The sequence below is a fragment of the Rhea americana genome, unplaced genomic scaffold (assembly GCF_003343005.1).
Source record: "Rhea americana isolate MKP2758 unplaced genomic scaffold, rheAme1 scaffold_12, whole genome shotgun sequence".
NCBI classification, from domain to species: Eukaryota; Metazoa; Chordata; class Aves; order Rheiformes; family Rheidae; genus Rhea; species Rhea americana.
This window is the reverse complement of record NW_028185261.1, coordinates 4,959,082-4,983,130: the sequence shown is the minus strand read 5'-3', so window position 1 is coordinate 4,983,130 and position 24,049 is coordinate 4,959,082. Positions and strand designations below refer to the sequence as shown.

The window sequence follows — 24,049 nt, the reverse complement described above, 5'->3', positions numbered from 1 at the left end:
GGCAGCTCAACATTCTCCTACTATTAAAATACAGTGAAATGGATGCAGATCTGTAGGGAAAATATGGCAAAATATGGTATTCTGTATTTCAGTCCAATTTGTTAGTTGTAGAATTTCATTTTGATTTTAAGTTTATATTTTAATATCCTTCCATGTTTAGTAACTTTGTCAATGGAGAGAAAGGTAATTTTGTGTTATTTTTGTTTCTCTTGGAGTAGTAGTTCATATCCTGGGTTTCTTGATGGGGGAACTGCCGAGTGCATCACTCCGTTGCAGTGAGCCTTCTGAAGATGATGAGTCCTGGCAATTGCAGAGAGGTGACTGCCTCTGTATACCGTGGTCCTTAATTTCTGACATGTGTCTTTGAACTCTCAATTTCATGGAATACAGTCTGAATGGATGTGGCAGGAGCGCTTTCCACTTTCCAGCTGCTTGGAAAAAGGGGAGAATGATGGTCAGTGAGAAGCATTTTGAATATGTCTTCCTTTAACAGCTTGTTCAAACAGGTCTGTGTGATGGCTAGATCTGCTCTTGAGGGTGATGAAGTAGATGTTGTAAAACAGAAACAGTGGCTAGATCAAAAAGAGAGTCAAACTGAAAATTAAATAGGTGTTGATTGCCTGGATAAGCGTGTTTGTAACCCAGCTTCTTTACAGTTAAGCATAATAGATTTGATTTAAAAATTGTTAATTTTTTTCGATAGACTCAGAATACAAACAGATTTCTACTAGAGAGTCTCTTTCCCCCCTTTAATTAATACCAGTTAAGTCTGACGAAGACTTTGCCTTGATGGTACTGTTGGTGAGGCCATATTGTGTTCAGGACGATATAAGGAATTGTACTCTTTGTTGCTATCGTTTTATCTTCCAGCTTCATACTGGAACTTTGTTTCCAGCTTCAAAGCTGGAAAAAGAGATACTGAGGTAACTAACTGATTGTTTGTTGGAGCTTCTGTTTGCAACAGACTTTTACATGACATGTTAGTCGAGGTGGCGTTCTGTTTCTGATTTCTAAATCAAAACCACATTCTGGTGTTGTGTAGCAAAAAGTAAGAGTATTTTAGCTGATGTAGGACTAGAACATTAAATGTAGGTAAGTTGTTTCTGTCCCTTCCCTTATTTCATCTAGTAGCATCACGATCAGAAATTTTAAGTGAGAGCAAAAACTTCAGTTTATGCCAATTTGGAACAGATAATGTATTTGTAGCTGGAAAATACTTTAAAGCAAGGGTATCTCAAGACTTTGTCTCTATTCCATTTGACTGAATGGAACATCTTTTGTATGTTTTATCGTAACTTAGGTGATGAATCATTTCTGACTTGGGCAAAGAACATAAAAGTCGGTCTATAAAGAAACCTTAACTTTGAAGTGATAGTGACATCCAGGACAGAATAAAAATATGGTATGTTGGAAAGCTGGTTATGGAGTTCTCTTAACATCTCCATTTTATTTATTCTTTTTAATTGTCTGATGGATAAAGTCATGAAGAAACTTTCTTCTCAAAAACCTATCTCCAGTTAATGGAAGCTACTTCACTCAGACAGTAGCTCACAACAGAAGAAACAACTTAGTTAATGAACTTAGAATACTTCTTGTATAACCAACCAACTGTAGTTGACTTAATGAAGAGCAGTATATGGTAGGTTTCTCTTCTGTGCTACAAATTTTCAAACTACTAGCTATTTTGCTCAGTAGAGCAAGATGGTATTTGATTGCAAATATATAAAGGGTGGGGGGAAGAGGAAGTCATAAGAAAAGCAAGAAATATCCTTTTCTTCTCTCGCGCAGACCAAATAAGTATAGTCCTTGAGATCTTTTTCATGTAGAAGTGGCGGAATAGGGCCTTGTTCCCTGTTCTTGATCCTGTTTTGGGTGAGTTTTTACAGAAAAGYCCCAATATCAGTGCCACGATAGGGTCCTTTGTGTGCTAGGTAGAGTCTGGTTCTGTGTTCACCATTGATTTGGTCTTCCTGGTAGTCACCAACCTTACACACATGAGCGCTTTTCCTCTTTTAAAAGAAGAGCTGTACTCACCCACCAACTCCAATTCAGTAAAACCATCAAGAATAATAGGAAAGGCAGGAGGAAGTTAGAGGAAAATAAGAAAATAAATGTTTATATTGGACAAATTTACGTGGTCTCATAAAGGTTTTGAAACAACATGCAAACATTTTGAGAAAGTGAAACAATAACAGACGTCTACACTGTCCGCAAGTTATTTGCTTTAGCTTTTAAAGCCATGGGAAATARCTGAATATTTCCTAGATGTGCATAGAAAAATATTAACTCAGAATATTTTACTTGACATTTCTCTCAGTAATGCTTTCTTATGCAACTTGTTCAGAAGATGGGCTATACTGATCATTGCATTTGGGTGAAGCAAATTTCAAAGAATTTAAAGGCCRTTTATAGTGCATCCTTCTCTTAATACCTTATTCTGTGCTAAATCATCCTGCAATTGTGAATATTGCAGTTACAATCTTACATTWCAGTTGCTCAGTAGTCCTTCTGTTTTTTAAATTTTGTTATGCCTTTAAGTTGAAGGCAACATAACACCCATCTTGGAAGGACAAAAAAAAAWATCTTTGGATTCTACAGAGCAAAAACCCTATTAACTGCTAAGACATATTATTTCTACTTGCTGTTGCTTTATGCTTATTTTTTTTTCCTCCCCTCCTTGTATTATACTACTTGAAAGGAAACCGACTTTGTCAAAAGTTGCAGCTTGAGAAGATTATCTGTCATGTCAGCACTTTATCATTCAGTTTTGCTATGCTGAGACTGTGAAAAAGGCCTCAACACAATTTTGGWTTTGAAAGCGTATTGTTGTTTTGGATCAGAAATTACTTTTCCTCARATGTTTACAAACCTGGATGGTGCTGGATTCAAATTTCTGTATGTTATGAAAATTTCTTTTGCCCAAAATGTTTGACCACTAAAAACATCCCTCAGATTCCTTTTAATAAAGCCGTTCATTACCATACACATGCCCTTGCATAGTTCCTGCGACTGTATAATTTTTTTGCTGTGCGGTTTCTTTGTACTTCAGATTAAATCTAATTGGCATGATTACAAAAGTTGACAGTTACCATTAGCAGATAAAATGAATGCTGCTGTGGTCTCTGTGCTCTGCGACATACTTTGATTTTTATTTTTTAATTTTTTTTTGGTATGTGGATTAGTAACTTTTATGGCGAATACTGTGGTAGTGGCGCTTAGCAACCACAAGAGGATCAGCTTCCTGAGAGTAACCACTGAAATAGCTTGTTTAAGCAAATAATCACAACATATAATACTTCTGCTAATTAATATAAAATCTCTTCARTTTTCTATAACTTCCTTTTCAGACCCAAACACTGAGTTAGAAACTGTTAGTGCAGAGTCATTATAAAAAATGAAATAGAATTTTTGGTTTTAAGTATGGTTGAGGAAAGCAGGGTTGTCATCTTTTTAAAATGGCTTGGGGATTTAACTCCTGCTGAGACATTCTCTGGAGGTTGTTGGCAAAACTCGGCCTAATGTCTTGCGTGAAGAACAGCGTTTTAAACAGAGAAGCATTTTACTGCAGAATGTGGGAAAGCATTTTTTATGCATCAAATTTACAAACACAATCTGTTAATGGTTTGTTAAAGAACCACAGTTAAAAAGCAGTCAAGAAGAGTTCTAAAAATACGTTTTTAGGTCATGAGAAAGCCTGGTATCCAGCTCTGATTTCCCTGGCGTGGGGGAGTTGTTCTTCACTGGTGTGCGGTGGGTACGGAGGCAGAGCTAGCTCTGATGTGCACTGTGCCTTTACACTTCCGTGCTGCAGCAGGTGCACTTCAGCTAGGAGCGGTCACTTAGCACCATAGTCTCTATTTAATGTGTGGTAATCAGTGTGTTAGAGAAATACCCATCTAACACAGCTATGCAAAAATCATGTAAAATTTGACAGAGCAGGCAAAAAGAAGTGTGTGTATGTATTTTGTATAGAGAAACCATATTCCAGAAGTGTCTGCCCCCCAAATAAAGTGAAAAGATTTGGAATTATACTTACGGAAATTTGTAGGTGAAGATTGTGGGAAAGGAGAAGGTTCCTCATTGGCCTTGCCAGTCAAAAAGAAATGATCTCTGAAGTGTTTGGAGTTATCATTCAGTCTTACGTTTACAAGGTATTGGATACATGAATTCTTAATCATTAATTGGCCRTACCTGAATGGCCATTTTCTAGTTGAGGCCCGTGGCATATGTATCACCATTGCAAGGTAAGTAATACTTTACTTCCCATCTGTGCATGTTCAGGTGTCATGTGTGTCTCCATGCAGTGGAAGCTAATGGAGGTTAAATGAAACAACCATCTACCAGGACATACTGCAGAAAGCACGCCGTGCTCCTGCAGCTGGGCAACTCTATGGGCAGATCGAGGCAAAGGTAGTAGCAGAAAGTGGCAGAAACAGGAGGGAGAATAAGAAAGTTGTTAGGTTTTGTTAGTAATGAGACAATTCTCAAAGACTGGAGGCTGTCAAGTTATAGATGTGTGTAACAGAGAGCCTCTGCGCGCTTGAGAAAGTAAGTATTTTACTCAGGCTGTTGATGTGCAAATACCAGTGACTTAACTGGTCCTTATGAAACCAGATGAGTATCAGCACTGCGTAAGTACACAGAAGGGCATTTTCTTTCAATGACATATTTTCAGATGTAGCTGTAGGACCATACAAAAAATTGCTTTTTTCATTTCTATGTCTGTTTAGCACAAATTGACGGTGCTTCACATTGTTGCTGGAAATTTGTGGACTTGAGTGCAAAGCCACTGCTCTGTAGAGTCACTTAGAGACTGCAGCAGGTTCTGATGGGCTGCTGCGGACTTGAGAAAGTTCTTCTGGCCGTATTCTATTAGATCTTGCTTAGCACAGCTTGCGGCAAGCTGTTTGGTCTGGCCTGAGAGTACTTGGCACTTTTACAGCTAGCTCTTTGGGTACTATTGAACAAACTGTACAGTGTATACAGTGCAACAAGCACTTCATTCAAGAATTTGAGGCATTAGATGCATGTTAATTGAAGGATTTTCTTTGATGCTTTTCACGGTACTTAAAAACTTTGTACCTCTGAAACCCTTCTCAGCATCTGTTCATTCTCTTCCCATCGCAAAAGAAACAGCCATTATTCTCTTGAATAGACTGCCTCAAATCTGAGGAATTAATGCAGAAGGTTAAAATACTGCCGAGTCATACTGACTTCGCTGTATCTGCAGGGAGCTTGGTTTGCAGTTGCTCACCATTCTTAATGCAGAAGTCTAATTTTATGAGTATTCATTGCTTGCCACATTTAGATTGGACAATTTCACTTCCCTGTTTTAAAACAAAGATGATATTTTCTGGGGGAAAAAAAGATGATCTTAGATGCTCTTAGAATCTGTTCTGTATCTGAAACATTCCTTTCTTGTAAAATAGTCATTAAGTTTAATTTAAAATATAGGATTCTCTGAATTACACTTTACAAAATGAACTGCCTTCTCGTTTACATGGGATGATTGCACAACAAGTCCAAAAAGCTACTTTGTGTATTAGAAAAAATTTATAATTCAACTCCATAGTTGACGTAGTGTAATTAATTAGAGTAAAATTCACAAAGTATTCCTGGAAATACTGACCTATTCAGGCAGGTGCATAGTTTACATGAGCTTTCATTACAACTTTCCTGAGGCCATGTGCAAAACATGATACATTCCCCTTGGAGGCAGTGGTAACATGAACAAGTTAGGAAATGTCTAGGACACGTATCATCCATGCTAAAATTAGATAGTTACGAAATCCTATATTTGATTTTTTTTTTTTTTTTTCCTCCTCTCTTGAATTTGAGGAAGACTGGAGTTGAGGACATGGGTAGAGTGAGCTGTAAGGGGCTTGGAGTAGTTTCCTGTTTCCTATTCATACCTAAATGGAAGAGAGACTGTATTTTAAATAGATTCAGTTTAGTTAAAAATAAGTAAGAATTGTTTTGCTAGTCTGACTGAAAATTTTCTACTAATATAAAATTATTGAATACAGCTTTCTATTTCAGGTGTCATGAAATGTTTTAGTAATGAAAAGATTGGTAGAGAATTGTCTAATGGACTATATGTAGTAAAAGCATGTATGGGAATTTACAGAGAAGTAAAACAACACCAATACTTGCATCATATCTAGGACCAACAGTGTCAGCCAGGATATAAGGGTGGAAGAATTCCTTTTAAATTCATGATAGTGTGATAATTCAACAAAAATGCTTATAATGAAATGCTCAATTTCTTGAATGGGTTTCTAGATGGTTAGCTTACAGATGAGGAGACTGTAAGGTAATAATTAATCAGTCAAACAACCAGAGGACTATAAATAAATATTTTATTTTAACTTTTAAGTTTAATTAAATATTTCAAGCTTTTAAGTATTTTTTTTTATATATATAGATATATATTTTAGGAGAGCAGTGTATGTGTTGATTTATAACTTTATTATGAGGACATTAATCACAGTCTTGGTTCTGACAAGACAATTTATATAATTTGGAATATTTTCTCTAACTTTCTACTGCTATTCTCAGTTTTTTGATGAAGAGATAAGAGATATAGTACTTATATCACAACAGTCCAAAAATCAAACTTTTTCAATAATTGCAACAAATTAGGAACAATCTCAGCTTTTTCTTGTTTTCTTTTTCAGTTTTGACCCTGCRCTGTTAATCTTTCCATGAGCTGAAATGGTAGTAGGCTTAGGCCTGCACTGTAGCGTGGTGACACGTGGTTAATGCTGCATTACCTCACATGCATGAAAGATCGTGTTGTCTGAGTTAGTAGAAGACTGTGAAGTTTGCATATAGAGGTCTCCATGCATATAATATAACTTAACTATCTGCTAAAAKAGGAAGCAGAAAAGGTTGAACAATCAAGGTTTTCTGTTATTTCATTGATCTTCATAAACATCATAGGGCAAGTTGTTATTTTAGATGACACAGGGTTTTCAGTTATTCAGAAGGTACTTTAAATTCCTTGTTAATTGATGTTGCTTCTAATTGAACATACTGAAAGAGAAATCTTACGTTTCCTTTACGCATTAGGCAAGGTCAGTATTCATGAAAAGCAGTTGCTTGACTTGTGACTGRTGATTCATCCTGTATATAGCTGAGCATTGTAGAGATTGCAGAAGAGTCCTCGTTCTGCGGTATATGTTACCTTCATCAGTTTTGTGTTTGCTGGAGTTCTGTTTAGTAGAGTAATAATTGAGTCAGCTATTAGGCTTTGCTTCTTCCTCTTACTCTGTGCTGTCAGCGCGGCTGAGTCACCTCCTTTGGCCAACGCAGGCCAGATGCAAGATTTGCCTTTTGGCTATTCTTTTCAGTTGCAGAGTCTGCTGTTCCCTTTGGCATTAAGACGTATCATAAGGCAGAATTCTTCAATGTAGCTTTAATTGCTTTGGCTGCTTGTATTCGATTAGCAGCTGACCAATTCAGGGCACTTGTGTGCGCTCAGGAATAGAAGGAAAGAAATTCTTTTTCTCTATATAATATCCATTATTGGATATATTGGATATAATATCCTTGTCTCTCTCATTCTATCTTGTAAGAAACTTAAATTTTTCTTTCTTCCAAGTTCTGTGATGTGTTTAACCTTGCTGCAGGTTTTGTAATCAGTATAGCTCATTGTTATCTGAATAGCTCTCCAAGAGGCATMTCTCTAATCGTATCTGCTTCTACGGATGTGAAATGTAAAACTTTATGGATTGAAGAACAATATACAATTTTGTATGATACCTATTTTAAAAAATTAAATTCATTGTAATTAAGCGGAGAGATTTTTTTTTAGATTGTTTACRTGTTCTTATCAGTGTAGTTATAATGCCAAATATAAGTACCTTGTAAATACACCATGATTTGGAAAGTCTGGAAAATTAAATTAAAATGGAGAAATTTAGTTCCATATATCGTATCATTAAGGTTTTATAATGCTCCCTTAAAAAACAAGGAAAAAGGATTGTRTTTCTCTTAGTCAATTAATAGACTGCTAAGCCAAAGTTACAAAAAATTTGAAACTGAATACGAGATACTATATTTGTATGGTCTGTTTTAATTAGAAGCGTGTACTGAATTTTGGTAAATATACCAAGTTATTCAAATTTGTTAATAACTTTAGRAAATAGTTATTTCCTAGCAAGATAAGCAAATTAGATGCAACTCTAAACCATGTCTTACGTTGTCCAAAAAAAGGAATTTACTTCTTGCTGGTGAAACTGAAGAAGTGATCTGGGTCTCTTTAATGGAAATTAGGCAGTTTGGAATTTTCCTTTGAGCTCTTTATCAGTTTGGGAATCCTGCATTTGGGCACAAAAGAAAATGTATTATTTCTTAGTAAATATTCTGCTAAACCACAATGACAAGCGGTGTTGTGCATAATTGGCAACCACTTTCCATTTAAAGCTTGAATGGAACTGTTATTTCAGATCATTAATGAGGACTTTGTGGAAATTGATTGCAACTTGCAAACTCTGCATTTGCTTTAACTGACTTGTCTCCACACTAAAGTTAAACTCCTTAAATGCTTTCAAGAACTACAGATGAAGAGCATTGTTTAAGTGCTCATGATATTGCAGATATTATTTTAAGCCCCTCTATTACAAATTATGTTGCAAGGAAAATTGCAAATGGTTTGTAATAAAATAATAGTGTGCCACAGGTTTAGTACTGTTGAAACAAGACATCTTTTGTTTGTCGTTATACTATTTAATTTTTGTTGAGAACCAAGCTGAAATAAGACTCTCTTATTTTGGCCCTGGAAGTGGAGAGGCTGGGGACATAGATCCATGTATTGTAAAATGGCAAGGCACAGAACTTAAGATTTTTTAGTGTTAATTAATGATTGTCCTTATTTTTTCCTTTAACTTGAATCTTCAACAGCAGCCTTTCCATTAAACAGCAGTTCTTTGCAAATACTGAACATATCCTGAATTGTTTTAAAAGGATTTGTTGCTGTGCGCTGGCCCTCTGCTGCTTCTAGGCTGTGCTGTGCAACATCTCAGATAGGGAAAAAAAGGCGGTGCATGTATAGAGTTTGGATTAGAAAAGAAAAGACAAAGTTCCACGTAGTTTATGGATGGAGCAGTCAAAAAGAAACGAGTGGCTGGTTTAGTCATGAAATACAAGGGGGTAAGCAGATGTGTAGAGAGATACTGTATGCCTGCATTGGGGGGAGGAAGAATGAAAAACACTGGAACAGGGGCAGAGGGGATGAGCTTTTGAGGAGGAGGGAATGCAGGACCCAGTACCGTGGGAATCTGGGATGTTGGTGAGATTGGGAACAGTGGGGAAAAATGCATCTGTAGTAGCRAGGTAAGGTATTATACTGGTATGGGAAGGATCTGTGCTTCTGCTGCTCTGCTAGCCTTATAAGCCTTCTGTGCTGGCTAACATGGATTATTTGTATGGCATTTGGGGGATGGGCACACTACTGAGCATCACACAGTTCACAAGCAACTGGTGAGGTTGGCAGATGTGAATGTGAATGTTAATCACTAACATAGAATAGTCCTCCTCTTTGGCCAGTGTAAAATTAACCCATTTTTCWGTTGACTGACTGAACCCATGCAGCCTGTTTCCTGATTACATAGCTCTGTCTCAGTCTCTCAGCCTTATTTTTCACTGCCATTGTGGACATTCTGGTTTATCATGTGTCAAGTAGAGGAAAAGCAATTTCSTATCTTGTAAGTGGTGCTAATGCAGCAGGTCATGCAATAACGATCATCGCTCATTGAAGTGTTTAAAAGCAAGGCATTTTTAGAGAGCGATGAAACAGGATTCTCAGCTGGGCATTACTACTCTTGATGCTTTCTATGAAACACCAAAGAGCACTAAATGCAAGTGTCCTGTCCCTAATTATAAAGAATTGTGAGTAGGATTTCTGTATATTATATTAAAAGAAAATAGCAATGTTTGATGTTAGGCGGGGAGAGTGCTTGTTTTCCAGCACACTCATAAATAACCAAGAACGCTGCATGCCAGCTGGCATGTTTACTATTGTATTGCTAAGTTATTGCTACGCAATTACGACTGAAGTCTATTGTGCTTTTTTTTMTTTTTTGATTTGTGGAGTTTGAGCTCTTCTCTATCTGTCAGACTTTGAGYTACAATTTGTGAAGCCTACACAGCCTCACAAGGAGCATTGGCTACAGTTGAAGCTAGACATAACTAAATGAGAAATAATATGCACATTCTTAATAATGCAGGTAAGGGTAATTAATTAGTGCAAGAGCTGATTAGGATTTGTGGTGGCTTCCCACTGCTGGATGCTTGATACTGGATGAYTTGCCAAATTACATCGCATAATTCAAACAGAGATTAAGTCAGAAAACTCCCTTGGTCCTTTTTATATTAGATGATCACAGTAGTCTCTTCTGATTTTGCAGTCTGTTTATGTATAAAATTCAATAAATGTTAGGAACAGTCTTCTGTCTATAATATGTTTTGGAAATCAATGACTGATGGACAACATACAGCTTTTTCATGGTAATATTGTAGGACTGCTAAGGTTATTTTTATGTGAAAGGTGCTTGAAGGCATTTCTGTTCTCACATTAGGACATGCTTAGTGCACTTTAACAGATGGGAGCAGTTTAGTGTGGTGTAATTCCAGCTGAAATTATTAGTAATGTTGGAGATAGAGATACTTCTGTGATAAATGAATGTTATTTTTGAGTGTTTTTACAGATTTTTTTTAATAATGCAACTGAATGTTAACTTAGTAGCTTTTCAAAAGTAGGAAGAACTAAGCATATTTAACAATTGATGAATGCTGTGTATACATTTCCTCATGGAAGAGAGTCAAGAGATAATCAATTGCACATTAAGAAAAAAGACTTTTTTCCACTSATTTGCTCTGTCAGGAAATTGCTCTAGAGCAATTTCCCCATTCTTATGCTCAGCTGAATTCTAGTCAGTGTGTCTTAGAACTCTGCAGAGGCTTTAATTTTTTTTTTTTTTTTCATCTCTTTGTCTTTTTAGGCATGTCTGTGAATTCTAATGTTTTTGTAAAGTGCTTGATGCATTTTTGGTACTTCATTGATGTGAACAATAATCTTTTTTTCTTTTTTGTTTTTCTAATGAAACCATCACTCAGTGAGGTGCRAAGAAATTCAGGTAATAATGAGATAAGAATTGATTCTATGATGTGTTCTGGCACTTCTGTGGACACTGAGGTTTTAAACTAGTGTCAGTGAGAGATTTCTTTAAAGCAGTAGAAGAAAGGAATGCTAGTAGTAAGCAGAATGAATATTTCTGTAGACTTTAAGAATATTTAATATCGTTACATACAGTGTTTAGTGACATATGAGGATAAAATTGGAATAGAGAGATTAAAGCATGAGAGATCATACATCATATCAGGATAATAAATAATTTTATTTCTTTTAGTTTATCCATTGTTTTTTTTTTCCTTAGGTTTGTGGGAGGGGAGAGGGAGAGTCTGCATTATGCTGCAGCCTGACAAGTTGCCATAGAATAGGCCATTGCATTTTGCCGATTGGATTCCCCTTTCATAYTAATAGCTATGGCTGAGCTTTGGAATGTCTTATTTTTTAATCCAGTCTTGATCTAAGAATGTCTTCTTATACCCCTATAAACATCCATTGTGATCCTCAGTGTTTTATCAATGTTAATTATCTTTGCCATTATAAATATGTGCCTTATTTCTAACTCGCATATATTTAGCTCCACTTTTTTGACCTATTAGATTTTGTTATACCTTTGAAAAGAATTCTAATATTAAATTCCTTTTCCTCCATGCAGCATGTTATAGATTGTCATCGAATGACCTCTTAATCTTCTCTTTGACAAACTAAATAGATTGACCTCTATAAATCTTTTATTAGTAGTGATGTTTTTCAGTCCTGTCATCAAGCTCRTGGTTCCCTTTTTGAGCCCATTTATGAATGTCTTTTTGAAATGTAGGCAGCAGAATGGGATACAGTGATTTAGTAGCAGTCACAGAGGTAATACAACCTCCCTATTCCCTCTTGATATTTCTCCGATTATATATAAATCATTCAGTATATTATCCTTTGCAGCTGTGATCTGCTGTGGCACTTAATGTTTGTCAAACTAATTGCTTCCAGGAATAAAATTCCCATCCTGTAACTGCATCCCATTCCTAGCTATGACCTTCCATTCAGCCCCCCAGAAAACTGTTCCCGTGCAACCTCAGACTAGTGCCGCAGTTCTCTGCCTCCTCTCTCCTTTCTTTGTGGTCTGGGCAAACACCATAAACAGCCGTCTTGCCTTTGCTTCCAGCGCCGATGCTGAACAGTGACTGAATTTATTTAGAGACGGCAATGAACTTTATGACATTCTCCCTACAAGCATTTGATGATATACTATGCAAAATTCAAGACCAATAAAATAGGCAATTTTTAATTTGTTCTGGGGCATGTAAATCAAAATCTTACTTGGTAATTTTGAAGCTTGTAGCAAAAATGTAATGTACATGAAACAATGGAAATAGAAAATTCAGAGAGATGGCCTATAGGTTAATAAAAGGATGGTAACATGCAACTAGATATGGATTTCAAGGGCCACATGTAACTTTTAGGCTCCTGTGCTCTTGAAGCTTAGTATATTTTTCTGAAATAGTATATTTTGAAGCCCTTTTATAAGGGAAAATCTCTGTTTGAGATTGCTGCACAATTGAGATTCTTACTAAAACTAATTTAGGAGTCTTTAGGCTTTTAACTTCCTCTTCTTTTGTCCAAATTGCCCAATGGTAAAATATTCCATTACTAAAATAAGGGAGAGAGAGGAGTGTTTTTTTTTTATTATTTTTATTTTTTTTTAAGTGTGTCAAAAATTGTTTCATTTTTTTGCCATTAAAATTATCAGAATGCATGAAATTTGCTCACTTTTTTTTTCTTTAGGACATTTTCTGAAGTTTTGATTAAAATTTTCAATCTCTTTATGGTTTATTTTCAGAAAGTGAAAATTTTCTTTGAAAAATTTTGATGGAAACAAATTCTTCAACAATGTTTTGGGCTTAAAAAGGGGTGGAGGGATGGAACAGTTTTTTATTTTTTTTTAATTATTTTTAAAGGTGCTTCAGACTCATGTTAGCTCATAAAGGCTAGTAATATCCACAAGATAATTTTTTCCTGTTTATATTTAATGGAAATAATGCATGTTTGCATGTATATGTAAGCATGTATACATGCTTAACTTTTTGCTTACAGCAATCTGCTACAAATGCATATAACACAGGTCAATATGGTGCCTCTACAGTATGTAAAAAAAAAAAAAAATCCTTACTATGCAAATCAGTAATACTCTAAAATGATGACAGCTGGCTCCTGAGGAAGGAGGAACAGCAAAGAAATCCTAATAAAAATCCCAGGGTCAGTCACTTCAGCTGTTGACGCAGTCCTTAGAGACTGAACATGAGCTGAGGGCTCATTTTAAAATTATCAGTTAAGCTGGAGGTTTGGGCATGCTGGAACGCCACTAATTGCCACGTATGCTTCAGGGATTCTGGAAAGGCAGAAAACGATGCTTAATCAGGAAGGCAGGCGGAAAATAAGAAAGGCAGATGTTGGACTGACCTCTTCTCKTCTGAATTTGATTATCTGTTGTTTGACCTCATCCATCCATTTCATAAAGTCTGTCCTAGTGGTGTATTTGCTGTGCATGAGCCAGGTATGCTCACACAAGTCCCTTTTTAGGTTATCGAGACATAGCTGCACTGGCCACCCAGAAGAGAAATCATATGTCATTGTTGAAGATACAGTACCAAATGTGAACCACGAAGTGATGTTAGAGGGTGACATTAAAACAAGAAGATTTAGGTGATGTCTGCTGATACTGTGGTTTTCTGTGGAGTATGGGCTTTATGAAATAGAGAGTATGTGACCAAGTAGAGCTTCTTAAAAAGAAAAAAAGCCAACTGCATTTGAAAAGCTAAGTCACTGTTTTAGGAAATCCCATGTTAATTCATTTTAATTTCTGTGATAATTCTTTCAGGAAATGCATGCAGCACATTTGACAGTCATYAAAATATTTTTCCTTTTGGACTTTGGTTTTAGAGGTATGAGGTATTTGTTGAGATTTGAAAGTCTTTCCAGTTGTGGGAGATTGTGAAATGCAGGGCTGTAAAACGTGACTGCTATGAAATTAGTAACTTTTTCTGTTGCTTTTGTCACGCTATTGAATATCAGTCAAGAAGTGGTGGTAGCCCAACTAAGGGAAAAGAGTAGTAATACAGGTTTAAACCTTGCTCTTACTGGCATAAACATTGTGTTTTACCCAATTAATAATCTGGTTTTAGAAGAATTTGTGAAAAAATTGCACTTGTAGAATGGGTAAGTGTGGCTTTTTCTGCCATCATATGAAATAAGAAATGAAATAGCAAGGCGTTCTTCGTATCGCTTGCGTTTAGTGGTTAAAGTGCTGCAGCAGGCGCCTGGTGCTGCCTTTCGGTGAGTTAGCCCGCAGGGTAATCGGGTCGGTGGAGCTCGGCGCCTGCGGCCGCTCAGCGCAGCCTTGCAAGCGCCGGCTGCGCGAGCGCTGCGACGCCCGGGCCCCCTGCGGGCCGGGGGGCTCGGCACGTCCCCGGGCGCCCGCCGCGGGGTCCCTGCCCGGGCCGGAGGGCTGTSTCAGCGCCTCCCTTCCGCGGCGACGCGGGGCGTAACTCACTCCGATGTCTGAAGTCAGATTTTCACTGGTTGTCGCGGTAGGATGAGGAGTGACTCGTGGCGGTGTTTAGGCGCTGCGCCTGTTGGTGTACGCGGGACCCAAGCGYGTGTCTGTACCCGTTGCATCGCTCTGAATGCTCTGAACGTTTCCAGTATTCAAACCTTGAGTATGCAGCTTTTAAAATACTTGAGAGAGGCAATGGTAATGCGGGCACATGAATTTTAATACCTTATATCTTAAAAGCTATTTAGTGCTAGGAAGATTTGCCAGCTTTCCTGCAGCACCTCATTTATTCCTGCTGGTAAGTATTGGRCCTGAAAGCCATCAGTGGTCCCCTTAGATCAATCATGTTGTTTTGGTACCAATATAGGATTTAAAATGCACTGGTCAGAGGTCTAGACATGTTATTTTTGATGACTTTTGAATTTGAGCCCAGAACATTATTACTGGAGCCATTGTGCTATTAAATCTTTGCCAGCAAGTTTGGGAAATTGATTTTCTTGATAGGAGTTACTGAATTTATGGATTGAAAAAGAAAAGCTTGTGAAAATTTTTCCATAATGTAAACATGCCAAACGTGATAATTCTCCTGAATTGGACTTCTGTTATTTCTTACAGCACCTGTGATTTAAACAAATTCTTAAAATGAATTGATTAGAACCTTTCCCTAAAAAATTGATTATCTGCCAAAATGTTGAGGAGGAGGAGATTTATTTTATTTTTTAAATAGTTTCTATAATGCTAATGAGTCATTTTAGCAAGGCATGTTAATGCAGGAAACCCTGAATTCTCCGTAAGKGGCTAAAATTCAAGAAAAGCAGCTACTTATTTTATCAGAAACAAGAACATCTCTAGAGTAATGAYAATGTGGTTGCACTTATTTCCTGGCGAGCAGATGGATGGATGGAGCCGCAGGATTCCAAAATTCCTGTTGTAGTGTTGGGCTACAAATGGACTGAGAATACAATGGAGTAAGTTCAGCATTTTGATTTAGGAAGTTAGGCTGTTCGTTACCAAATCCAGCTGTTAAATTGTTAAATCCAGGATTGTTTGGCTGCTAGATTATTTACATGTTCACTGTTTGCTCATCTTTTACCTTCTTTAGTGTTTAATTGTCAACTAGATTTCATGGGTTTTTTAATCACTTGTGTCACTGTACACCTAGAGCTTATTACAGAGATTTTTCCAGCCAACTGAAACTAAAATGCTGATGTTTCTGATTCTCATATAGTGACTGTAAAGTGTTTTCTTTTTTAATCTTTTTTTTTTTTAAAAAAAAAGAAGACAAATTGTTCATTTGTCATGCAAGTTGTGGTGGTAGTCRCATATATTTAGTTTATGTCTAGAGACTCAGTTCTGCACCCTAACTTAYGCTACATAAGATATTAAACAGATTATAAAACAGATTATAAATTATTGTGGACATTTTTGCAGAAAAGAGTCAATCAGAGGAAAAAAAAAGCTAGTGAGAAATAACATTTATMATGGAAGTCTGTTATTTGAATCTAGGCTTCATTTGGACTTACCCATTGAAAACTTCCACTTATCTGTTATAGGAAATACAGGCTTAATCCTAACTCTGAATTTATGTGAATCATGTATTTGTACATTTTCATCACTTGGCCAGACTCTGTGGAACATCTTTCACTTTTGGGAGAGGGCAAAGATTCCCTAGCCAGCGTCAACGGCGCACGTGTGCAGCGTCGTCACCTGGAGTGAGATTTCTGTAATATCCGTATCTCTGCTTCTCTAATGTGTATTTCCATAGGCTGCATCAGTACTATGTCCTCCATTTATTCTGTGCAGATCATATAGCTTGTTTTCCCCAAGTTTTTTCTGTTGGTGTATTGTCTCATTTCACTCAATGTCAAAGTATTCATCCTACTGTAACCTTTAAACCCTACTAACCTTTTTTTTTGTTCCAATAAAAACAGCCTTTCTCCATTCAATTCTTTTTTTCTTAATTTAAATTTCAGCCTGTAACATCAAAATATACTCAACRTAATTTTAAAATGCAATTCCAAATCATGCCATTTTGTGCAAATCTTTTTTTTTTTTTTTTCCTTTTTTCCCTGAACAAACCATAGAGTAGAAAATTTGTGTATGGAGAGAAATTATATATGGAGAGTCGGTGCCTTCTTCAGCATTTCTATACTTCTGAATAGTCTGGTCTACAGAAGGCTAACATTTAGCTTAAAAAATAAAAGCAKTTAAGCATAATGAGCTGTAATCTTCACTGTACGGTAGAATATTTCTCATTTATTAAAGTATTCAATTTGCAATGTTTAAGAAAGTAGTTAACTACTCAGTGAAGAAACRTTAGTATATTTCTTAAATTGTTTCTTGCTGTATTATGGATACAACAATTCTTGTACTTACTTAGCTATGAATAAAATTAGATATACATGTTTTGTCTTAYGTGGTGAATGTTACAGTCCTGGCATATTTCTCACACATGAGAATTAAAACATCTCACTGCATGTTCTGTTTACAAAATTTGCTCTTTCTATGACTTTGAACAGAGCATTTTTTCTCTCTGTATCTGTTGCCTGACATGGAAAATGAGTAAATAATTGAGAAGAAAATGTGCTGTAGAACTAGTAAATAATTATCATTCCTGTTATAAATGATTATTTAAATTCAAAATAGTTTAGGTGCCAATGGAAAATGAAGATGACAACTCCAGCTGGGTAACTGCTTCTTGAGATCTCTAAAGGGTCTGTAGGGTCTGTTTTTCTACTTTCCAGGAAGAGTATCTGTATTTGTACGTGAGGAGCAATGAATTTATTTGCTTACCTGCCCGGGGAACTCTAGGCAAAGCAGCTTTGAAATAAGCCAAAGTGAGCTYGCATGTGATGAACTGAATTGATGCTCCTGAATTGATAAGTGGTTTTGTGCATTCATGATTTAGTTGGTGTGGTGCAAAATGGAGCCTGTAGGTCAATGTTATYGCTATGAGCAACGTTTAATAACTAATGGCCAATTCTGTTTGCCATTATTTTTGAGCTGTCCAACTGAAACCAGTAAGAATACTTTCAAGTTGAAGTGCTGCATGTTGTTAAGTAAAAGGATGATAAAGTTGGCCTTCCATAACCAGTGAGACATCCTGGTCCTTGCCAGGAAATAATATGCAGAGATATTAAAAAAAAAAAAAAAAAAAAAAAAAAAAAAAAAAAAAAAAAAAAAAAAAAAAAAAAAAGAGGAGAGAGAAGAAAAAAGCTGAGGTGTTCTAGCATCTCATTGTTTGAATGTTCATATTTTCAGATACCATATACTATGGTATATGGCTTGCTTCTGTTCCCGCTGAAGCCAACAGCAAAACTGCCAGTGACTCTTATGGAAAAGGCTCGTGAAAAATGTCTCAAAAGTTTTGGTTTCATTTTGGTAAATTTAATAGGTTAGCCAAAAAATTAGATTTGTAATTGGTTGCTTCAGTCTTAATTACAGAGRGCCTGAAAGCTCCTTACATAAATTTACTACATTTATTCTTTATAATATGCTCTAAAGAAAGATGTATTACACAGATTTTTAAGCCAAAATTGGAATATAAGCTCTAAGCAATATAGAGGAATAGAATCCAAATTCAACATCAAGAATAATAACAAAAAGCTAAGTGCTAGCTTTCGCTAGTTTGCAGTAATAATCGTGTTTGCGTACAATGCTCACTTTTTCTCAAATATCCTGCTTGCCTATTTTGCTATTTTTGACCGAACTGTTGCTATATCAGAATTTTCTGTGTGGTAATATTCTCTGTGTGTGTTAAAGTTATCATTGCCCTTACTAGGGTAAGAAGCAGTGTTGTGATATTAAGGGGATTGGTATGGTTTTATACTTAYATTTGACTTTTTTTGAGTGACTGCTAATGATCACTTGTGGTTTGAGCAAGTTGTTAGTTAGATAGAGGCTTTTAGTGCTTGAGGTATACTGCAGAACCACTCTGGAGTTTGACTGTCTTGTTGTAAATACCTTTCAGAGAAAAAGCGTGTACTTCCCAGAACCTCAAACTTARAGGCTTTCTGTCAAAACTGGAGACAGAACTGCTTTTCCTGTGTGCAGCTTGCTGGCATTAGTGTTTGTTGAATCTCTAACAGTTCTTACCAATCCCAAGAGCTTTAAAAACACACTTGATGTGTCAGATCTCTGCCTTCCTGTGCTGATACTAAATACACATTTTTCGACGTGAGTCAACTGAAGAAAGATCAGGTATTTTTAAAAGCRTCTGATTTTTATTTGCCCAAAGGCTCCTCCTCTGCTTGAGAAGTTGAAAATAGCTGAAAACTTGTCCATTTAGCTCTTAAATGACTGAAGTGATCTGTACAACTTTATGAACTGGGATCATCGTTTTTGCATTGTTATTTCTAGTTTTTGTAATTTGATTCTTCTTTTGTTAGGGTGTGAAAGTAATGTTRAACTACGCAGTAGTCCCTGAAATGCTAAGCTTGCAGGAAAATCCTTTCTTTGAGTGCAATTTCATCATGTGTTCCCTCTGAAGTTGGGAAACAAATGTGCGGAGCAATTTGTTTCCATTAAAAAATGGTACTACTGGTTAATGCCCCTCCAAAGCGCTGTTTGTTTGTTCCTTAAAGCAGAATGTAAGCATTCTCTGGCAGATTCGTACCGTAAAGGATGAAATGCAGCACTTTGAGCTGTTTACTTATCAGAGGTAAATTTGACCTGACCCTGTATGTCYTTACAGTCTTGAGTATTTCTCTCACTTGCTACAAGTGGTGTAAAAATATTAGGTTCATAGTGGTGCTGTCATGTGCGTCTTTAAACAAATGCAAACAGGAGTGACAAACCAAGAAGCAGAATTAGAGTGGCTCTGGGAGGTGTGGAAATCCTCTGTTTTTGAGAGCGCAGGCGGCAGAGCGGAGTGGAGAAGGTGGCTCCGACAGAGCGAGAGCAATTCCCCGCAGAGGGGGTGAGCACGCTGCTGTTCCCAGGAGGTAGGCTGGAAAGCCAGACCGAACATCTCTGGGACAGCTCTTGGCTGGAGCTCCGTGCCCACCTCTTGAGCTGGAATACCGCTATCAGAATAACAGATAGTTTCATGTTATTTTTTACGCCCCAAAACSAAGCGATGTGAGCTGGCTTGTAGCCATTCTGCACAGACTGGCCCCAGCCGTGCTACCTGAGCCTGCCCTAGGCGCCTGGCCGGCGGAGGCCCCTTACCACTGCGGCCCTGGGACATAATTTTTATTCTGTGTGGTAAGGTTATTTGGATGGTTTGTATTTTGTTTTTTTTGAAAGCTTCTGAGATACTGACAGGCTTATGCTGCAGGGAGGGATCCCTGGGGGAGCAGCTGCCTTGGGCACATCCTGCTCGCAGCGAGCCCACTGAGCAACCGCCGCAGAAATGGGGAATGAACTCGCAGGTCGGTGTGGAGGCTCAGGGGTCTAGCGTGCAAGCATTTCTCCTGGGTTTCTTTTTATTTTTCAATGCTAGACATYGCTGCAATGTCTCTGTTGCTGAAAAGGAGGACTTCTGGATCATGTGCTCAAAACAATAAAATTAAATAAAAGATAGAAATATTTTCTGTTATTAGTAATATTTTGACATCTAATAAGCCAATTAGGTTGTTAGTCTCAGTAGCTTCCTGCAATCCTTTTCTAGTTGTCACTGGCTGGAGCAGCTGCAGCACAACTTTTCTGGGCTTTTCTAGCAGCAGCATTTCCCAATGAAAAGAACAAGGAAGCTGCTGAGATACTCGGCATGTATGGACAACTTCTGCTTCTGTTGTGGAACAGCCRTGTCCTCCCAGTCATGCAACTGTATCCTGCAGCTATTATACAAGCTCTGTAATTCTTCTGGAGACTCCTTGACAGGAAACAAATTCATCCKCAAGATACGGATGAGCTTGATATTGCAAAAGTGCTGATAACTACTAAAGTGAAGTTGCTTCATTTTCGCTAGCACAGTAAACAGAAAAGGTGTATAAATATTAATTCAAAGCTGATTTCTCGTTAAAACTGTTCCTGGCAAAGGCATACAAAGGACCTGTGATGCCACCCACGTTCTGCTCTGGAATAAAGTGACTTTGCCAGTACTGCCAAAAGCCAGATAACCCCCTAGAGTCTCTTACTTATGAGTCATCACAGATCTCCACTTCAGCAGAAGGCTGTTTGTCAAGGTGCAGGATTCAGAAGCTGGTGGCTGCGAGGCACCATGTAATTAATTATTTAGTTGCCTCTGAGTATCTGGGTTCAGGATGATGGTGTTGCATGGACATCTGTCATGATTGTGGAAGCCAGAGCTCTATCCTCAATACTTCCTAATCTCCTGAGCCAGCAGTCATGCCTGAATGTTAGTTAATATATTTTTGTCCTGATCACATGATGCAAGACAGTCTTTCTAAAAAAGCTGGCTGTACAATGCTAACCCTTGGTCTCCAGTTATCACAGCACACTTGAAAGGGCACACTATTTCAGCATAGGAGAAGATTGGTGGAGAAAATAGATGCTAACTTCAAGCAGAGAAGACAATTTAGGGAATGGTTTCATCCAAGGTTAATGGAAGAAGAGGCACAGTATCAGTGGAAGCAAGTTCAAAGCAATGTATTATGTGCAGAGAGCTCTAACTCCTGTCCTGAACAGTCAGGATGTACTTGCAACATTTTGGCAGTGTTTGTAATTGACATAAATATCCTCTGTGCTGCTATGATTATCAAATTTTCTGTTCTTAAATGAAGCCAAAAGGTTTGGGTGGAGAGGAGTAAGAGAGAGAACTTCTCACACACAGCAGAGCATTAGTCATGCGAAGGTAATACATGCAGCCCTCAGGGAGGCAACAGGAGAGAGTGGCCTATGTAGCCCAGGGTGAATTAGGCCCTGAGTGACCCCTGCCTTCATCCATACGGCTTTTGTACCCCCAACTCAGCATGTACACTGAGGTTTTAGTCCAGATGAAAAGGTTAATACTCCAGTCTTGTGGCCAAAAGCCCTTTCTGTTCTTAGCACTCTCTATTTTCTTTCAATTGACTTTGAGAGCAAGATATGAGCTCTGTAGTTTGGCACAATCTGGAAGGATAATGAGTCTTGAAACTGGGTTATTTGGTGATGCTAGTTTCTGCTTTTAAGAACCACCTTGCACACCCACTTCCAGAGTCCCTATTCTAATAGCAAGATTTTTAAGAGGTGCTGATTATAGTGGGATGTTTGGTGGTATTTGTGTTATACTGAAAGTCCTAAGGAATTACTTGATACTGTTACAATATTTGGAGGATTAGGTTTAGTTGGGTCGTAAGGGGAATGCTTACTGTTGTGTGGTCATAAAGCAGAGCTAAAAATTCACTTTATCTGGTGCTACCTGGAATCCTGGAGGTGGAGTTGGAGGTTGGCACCACTAGTGCCCATGGGCAAGGCTGCATCTGCTGTGGAGGTTGTGCAAGATGCGATAAGAACCCTTTGTAATGGGTTTGTAAACCTGTTCTCTGCTTGAGAATTCCCTAAGCCTTTTCTTAGAAGGTTTTGGAATATTGTAATGACACTTCTACCTTCTGTGAGAATGCAGAGCAATATACTTGTATTGATATTGGGTAGTGTTAGGAAAGGAGGTAAAAACTGGGAGATCTAATGGATTAAATAGTGACTGACAGAACAGTATTTTAGAATTAAAGTATACTTATCCCTTCTCTTTTTGTCTCTTTTTTTTTTCTTTATTATAAAGTGCGTTTCAGCTGTTTGAACTCTTCTTTGTCTCTCCATAAACTGTGAAACAGAAGAATGTGGAAAAGTACCCCTTTCCTTTTTTCTACATGAGTGATAAGAGCACAAGATCATTACTGCAAGTTTGCTGCAAAGATGAGTTCGGAGGAGAAGAGTATATCTCCTGCTCACAAAACATCCACTCCATCACATAGAAGTACCTCCTCTTCATCATCATCTCAGAGGGATAGGAGGCAGGTGAGGAAAAGATCCAGATATTTGTAGCATCCAATGAGATGGTTATTTTATTCTTATAGCATGGCAATTAATTCTTGGTAGTTTTAAATTCTTTTGCTAATAGCGCTGTGTTATCACTATAGCTAAGATCTGTTGTTTTTTTTCACTTAACTAATTTAAAAAAAAGCTCAGCTTCAGAAGCAATTGGGTGCTAAGTGTAGTGCTGTAGGCAGGAAGGATATAATCATGTGGGCAAGAGTAGTAAACATTCTCTGAAGTCTTTGAAGTGTTTTTTTTCAGCAGCATGGAACTACAGTCCTTTCTAACTGTTGTTCATTATATGTGAATRTTGCTTTGTGAATCTAGCTACTGAGATGTATCATCATTTTACAAGATGATTTTTCCAAATAACAAAATACAGTTTCAATGGTGTATTGTAAATCCTTTATGGAAACACCTGATATTTTAAATACTAATTTCATTTACTGCAAATTTACACAATGTATTCACATCATATAATATCAGTCCAATTACATTAGACTTCCATTACTGATAGATTCCTGTCTGTCTGGTGTAATACGTCTTTTCTCCATTCAGTAACAGTACTACTTCTACCAAGAACAACTCGGGAACTCAGGCTGTTTCTGTGCCTTTTTTGAAGGTTGGTGGGTAATCTGGCCTCCTGCATCAGTGGGGACACTTCAGAAAATATCAAAGCTAACTACTACATTTCAGAAAACCTGCTACGTGTACATTTACAAATGCAAAGGCTGATATTATAGATTTAATTAGAATGGAAACATAATTAAAAGTACCGATCCACAGATAGCTTTAACAGTAAGCTACCTTCTGCGTTACTTTCGCATCATAATGTTTTAAAAAAAGAAATGCATGTAATGGTAAGAATGTAATAATGGTTTATTATGTAAAATATTATGCATATGTTTTATTTAATGCAATACTGGCTTCTTTTCAGCTTGACAAGGAAAAAGTGGCAGGAAGTGAACTTAGGTTTTATTTAGGGCATACATTTACTTGAATATCAGTAACTTAACAACACTTTCCCTGCTACTTATATGTCAGCTGTGACACTGTTTTCTTAGCTGCTACTGGAACAGTTTCTTACCTGATTTATAGAAACTTGAAAACAGAGAATTTTGATGAAAATGTAACATTTAGAGTTTTGAACATAAATAGGCTTACCATAAAGTCTGTTTAAAATATTAAACCAGCAAAAGAATACTGATAACAGAGAAGAAGTGTGTCTGGAGTATTTTTGTTATCATTGCCCTTCACTGAAGGCAAAAATGGTCTCCTCACAGATGATAAATATTTTCCCTTTTGTGTCATACAGGATTTGGGGTAGCTCTACTGAGGCAAGGTCTCGGTTAGCATATGATCCCCTCTGATTTTTCAGGGCTTCCATCTGGAGTAAGAATTTTGACACCTTTAGTTGAAAGCATCTGTATATTCCATCTTTCCACAGTTAAACCCAA

At 37.3% G+C, this 24,049-nt stretch overlaps 1 protein-coding gene across 5 annotated transcripts in view; it reads left to right on the top strand.

Annotated features, from left to right (window-relative positions):
- Positions 1-24,049, top strand: part of OSBPL6 (oxysterol binding protein like 6) — a 93,432-nt gene that overhangs the window by 25,622 nt on the left and 43,761 nt on the right. For all 5 annotated transcript variants that reach the window (XM_085322219.1, XM_085322210.1, XM_085322202.1 and 2 more), the window contains exon 2: positions 22,339-22,574. In XM_085322219.1, coding sequence (XP_085178345.1) covers positions 22,473-22,574 — 102 coding nt within the window. In that variant the 5' untranslated portion in view covers positions 22,339-22,472. The remainder of the gene's footprint in view (positions 1-22,338; positions 22,575-24,049) is intronic.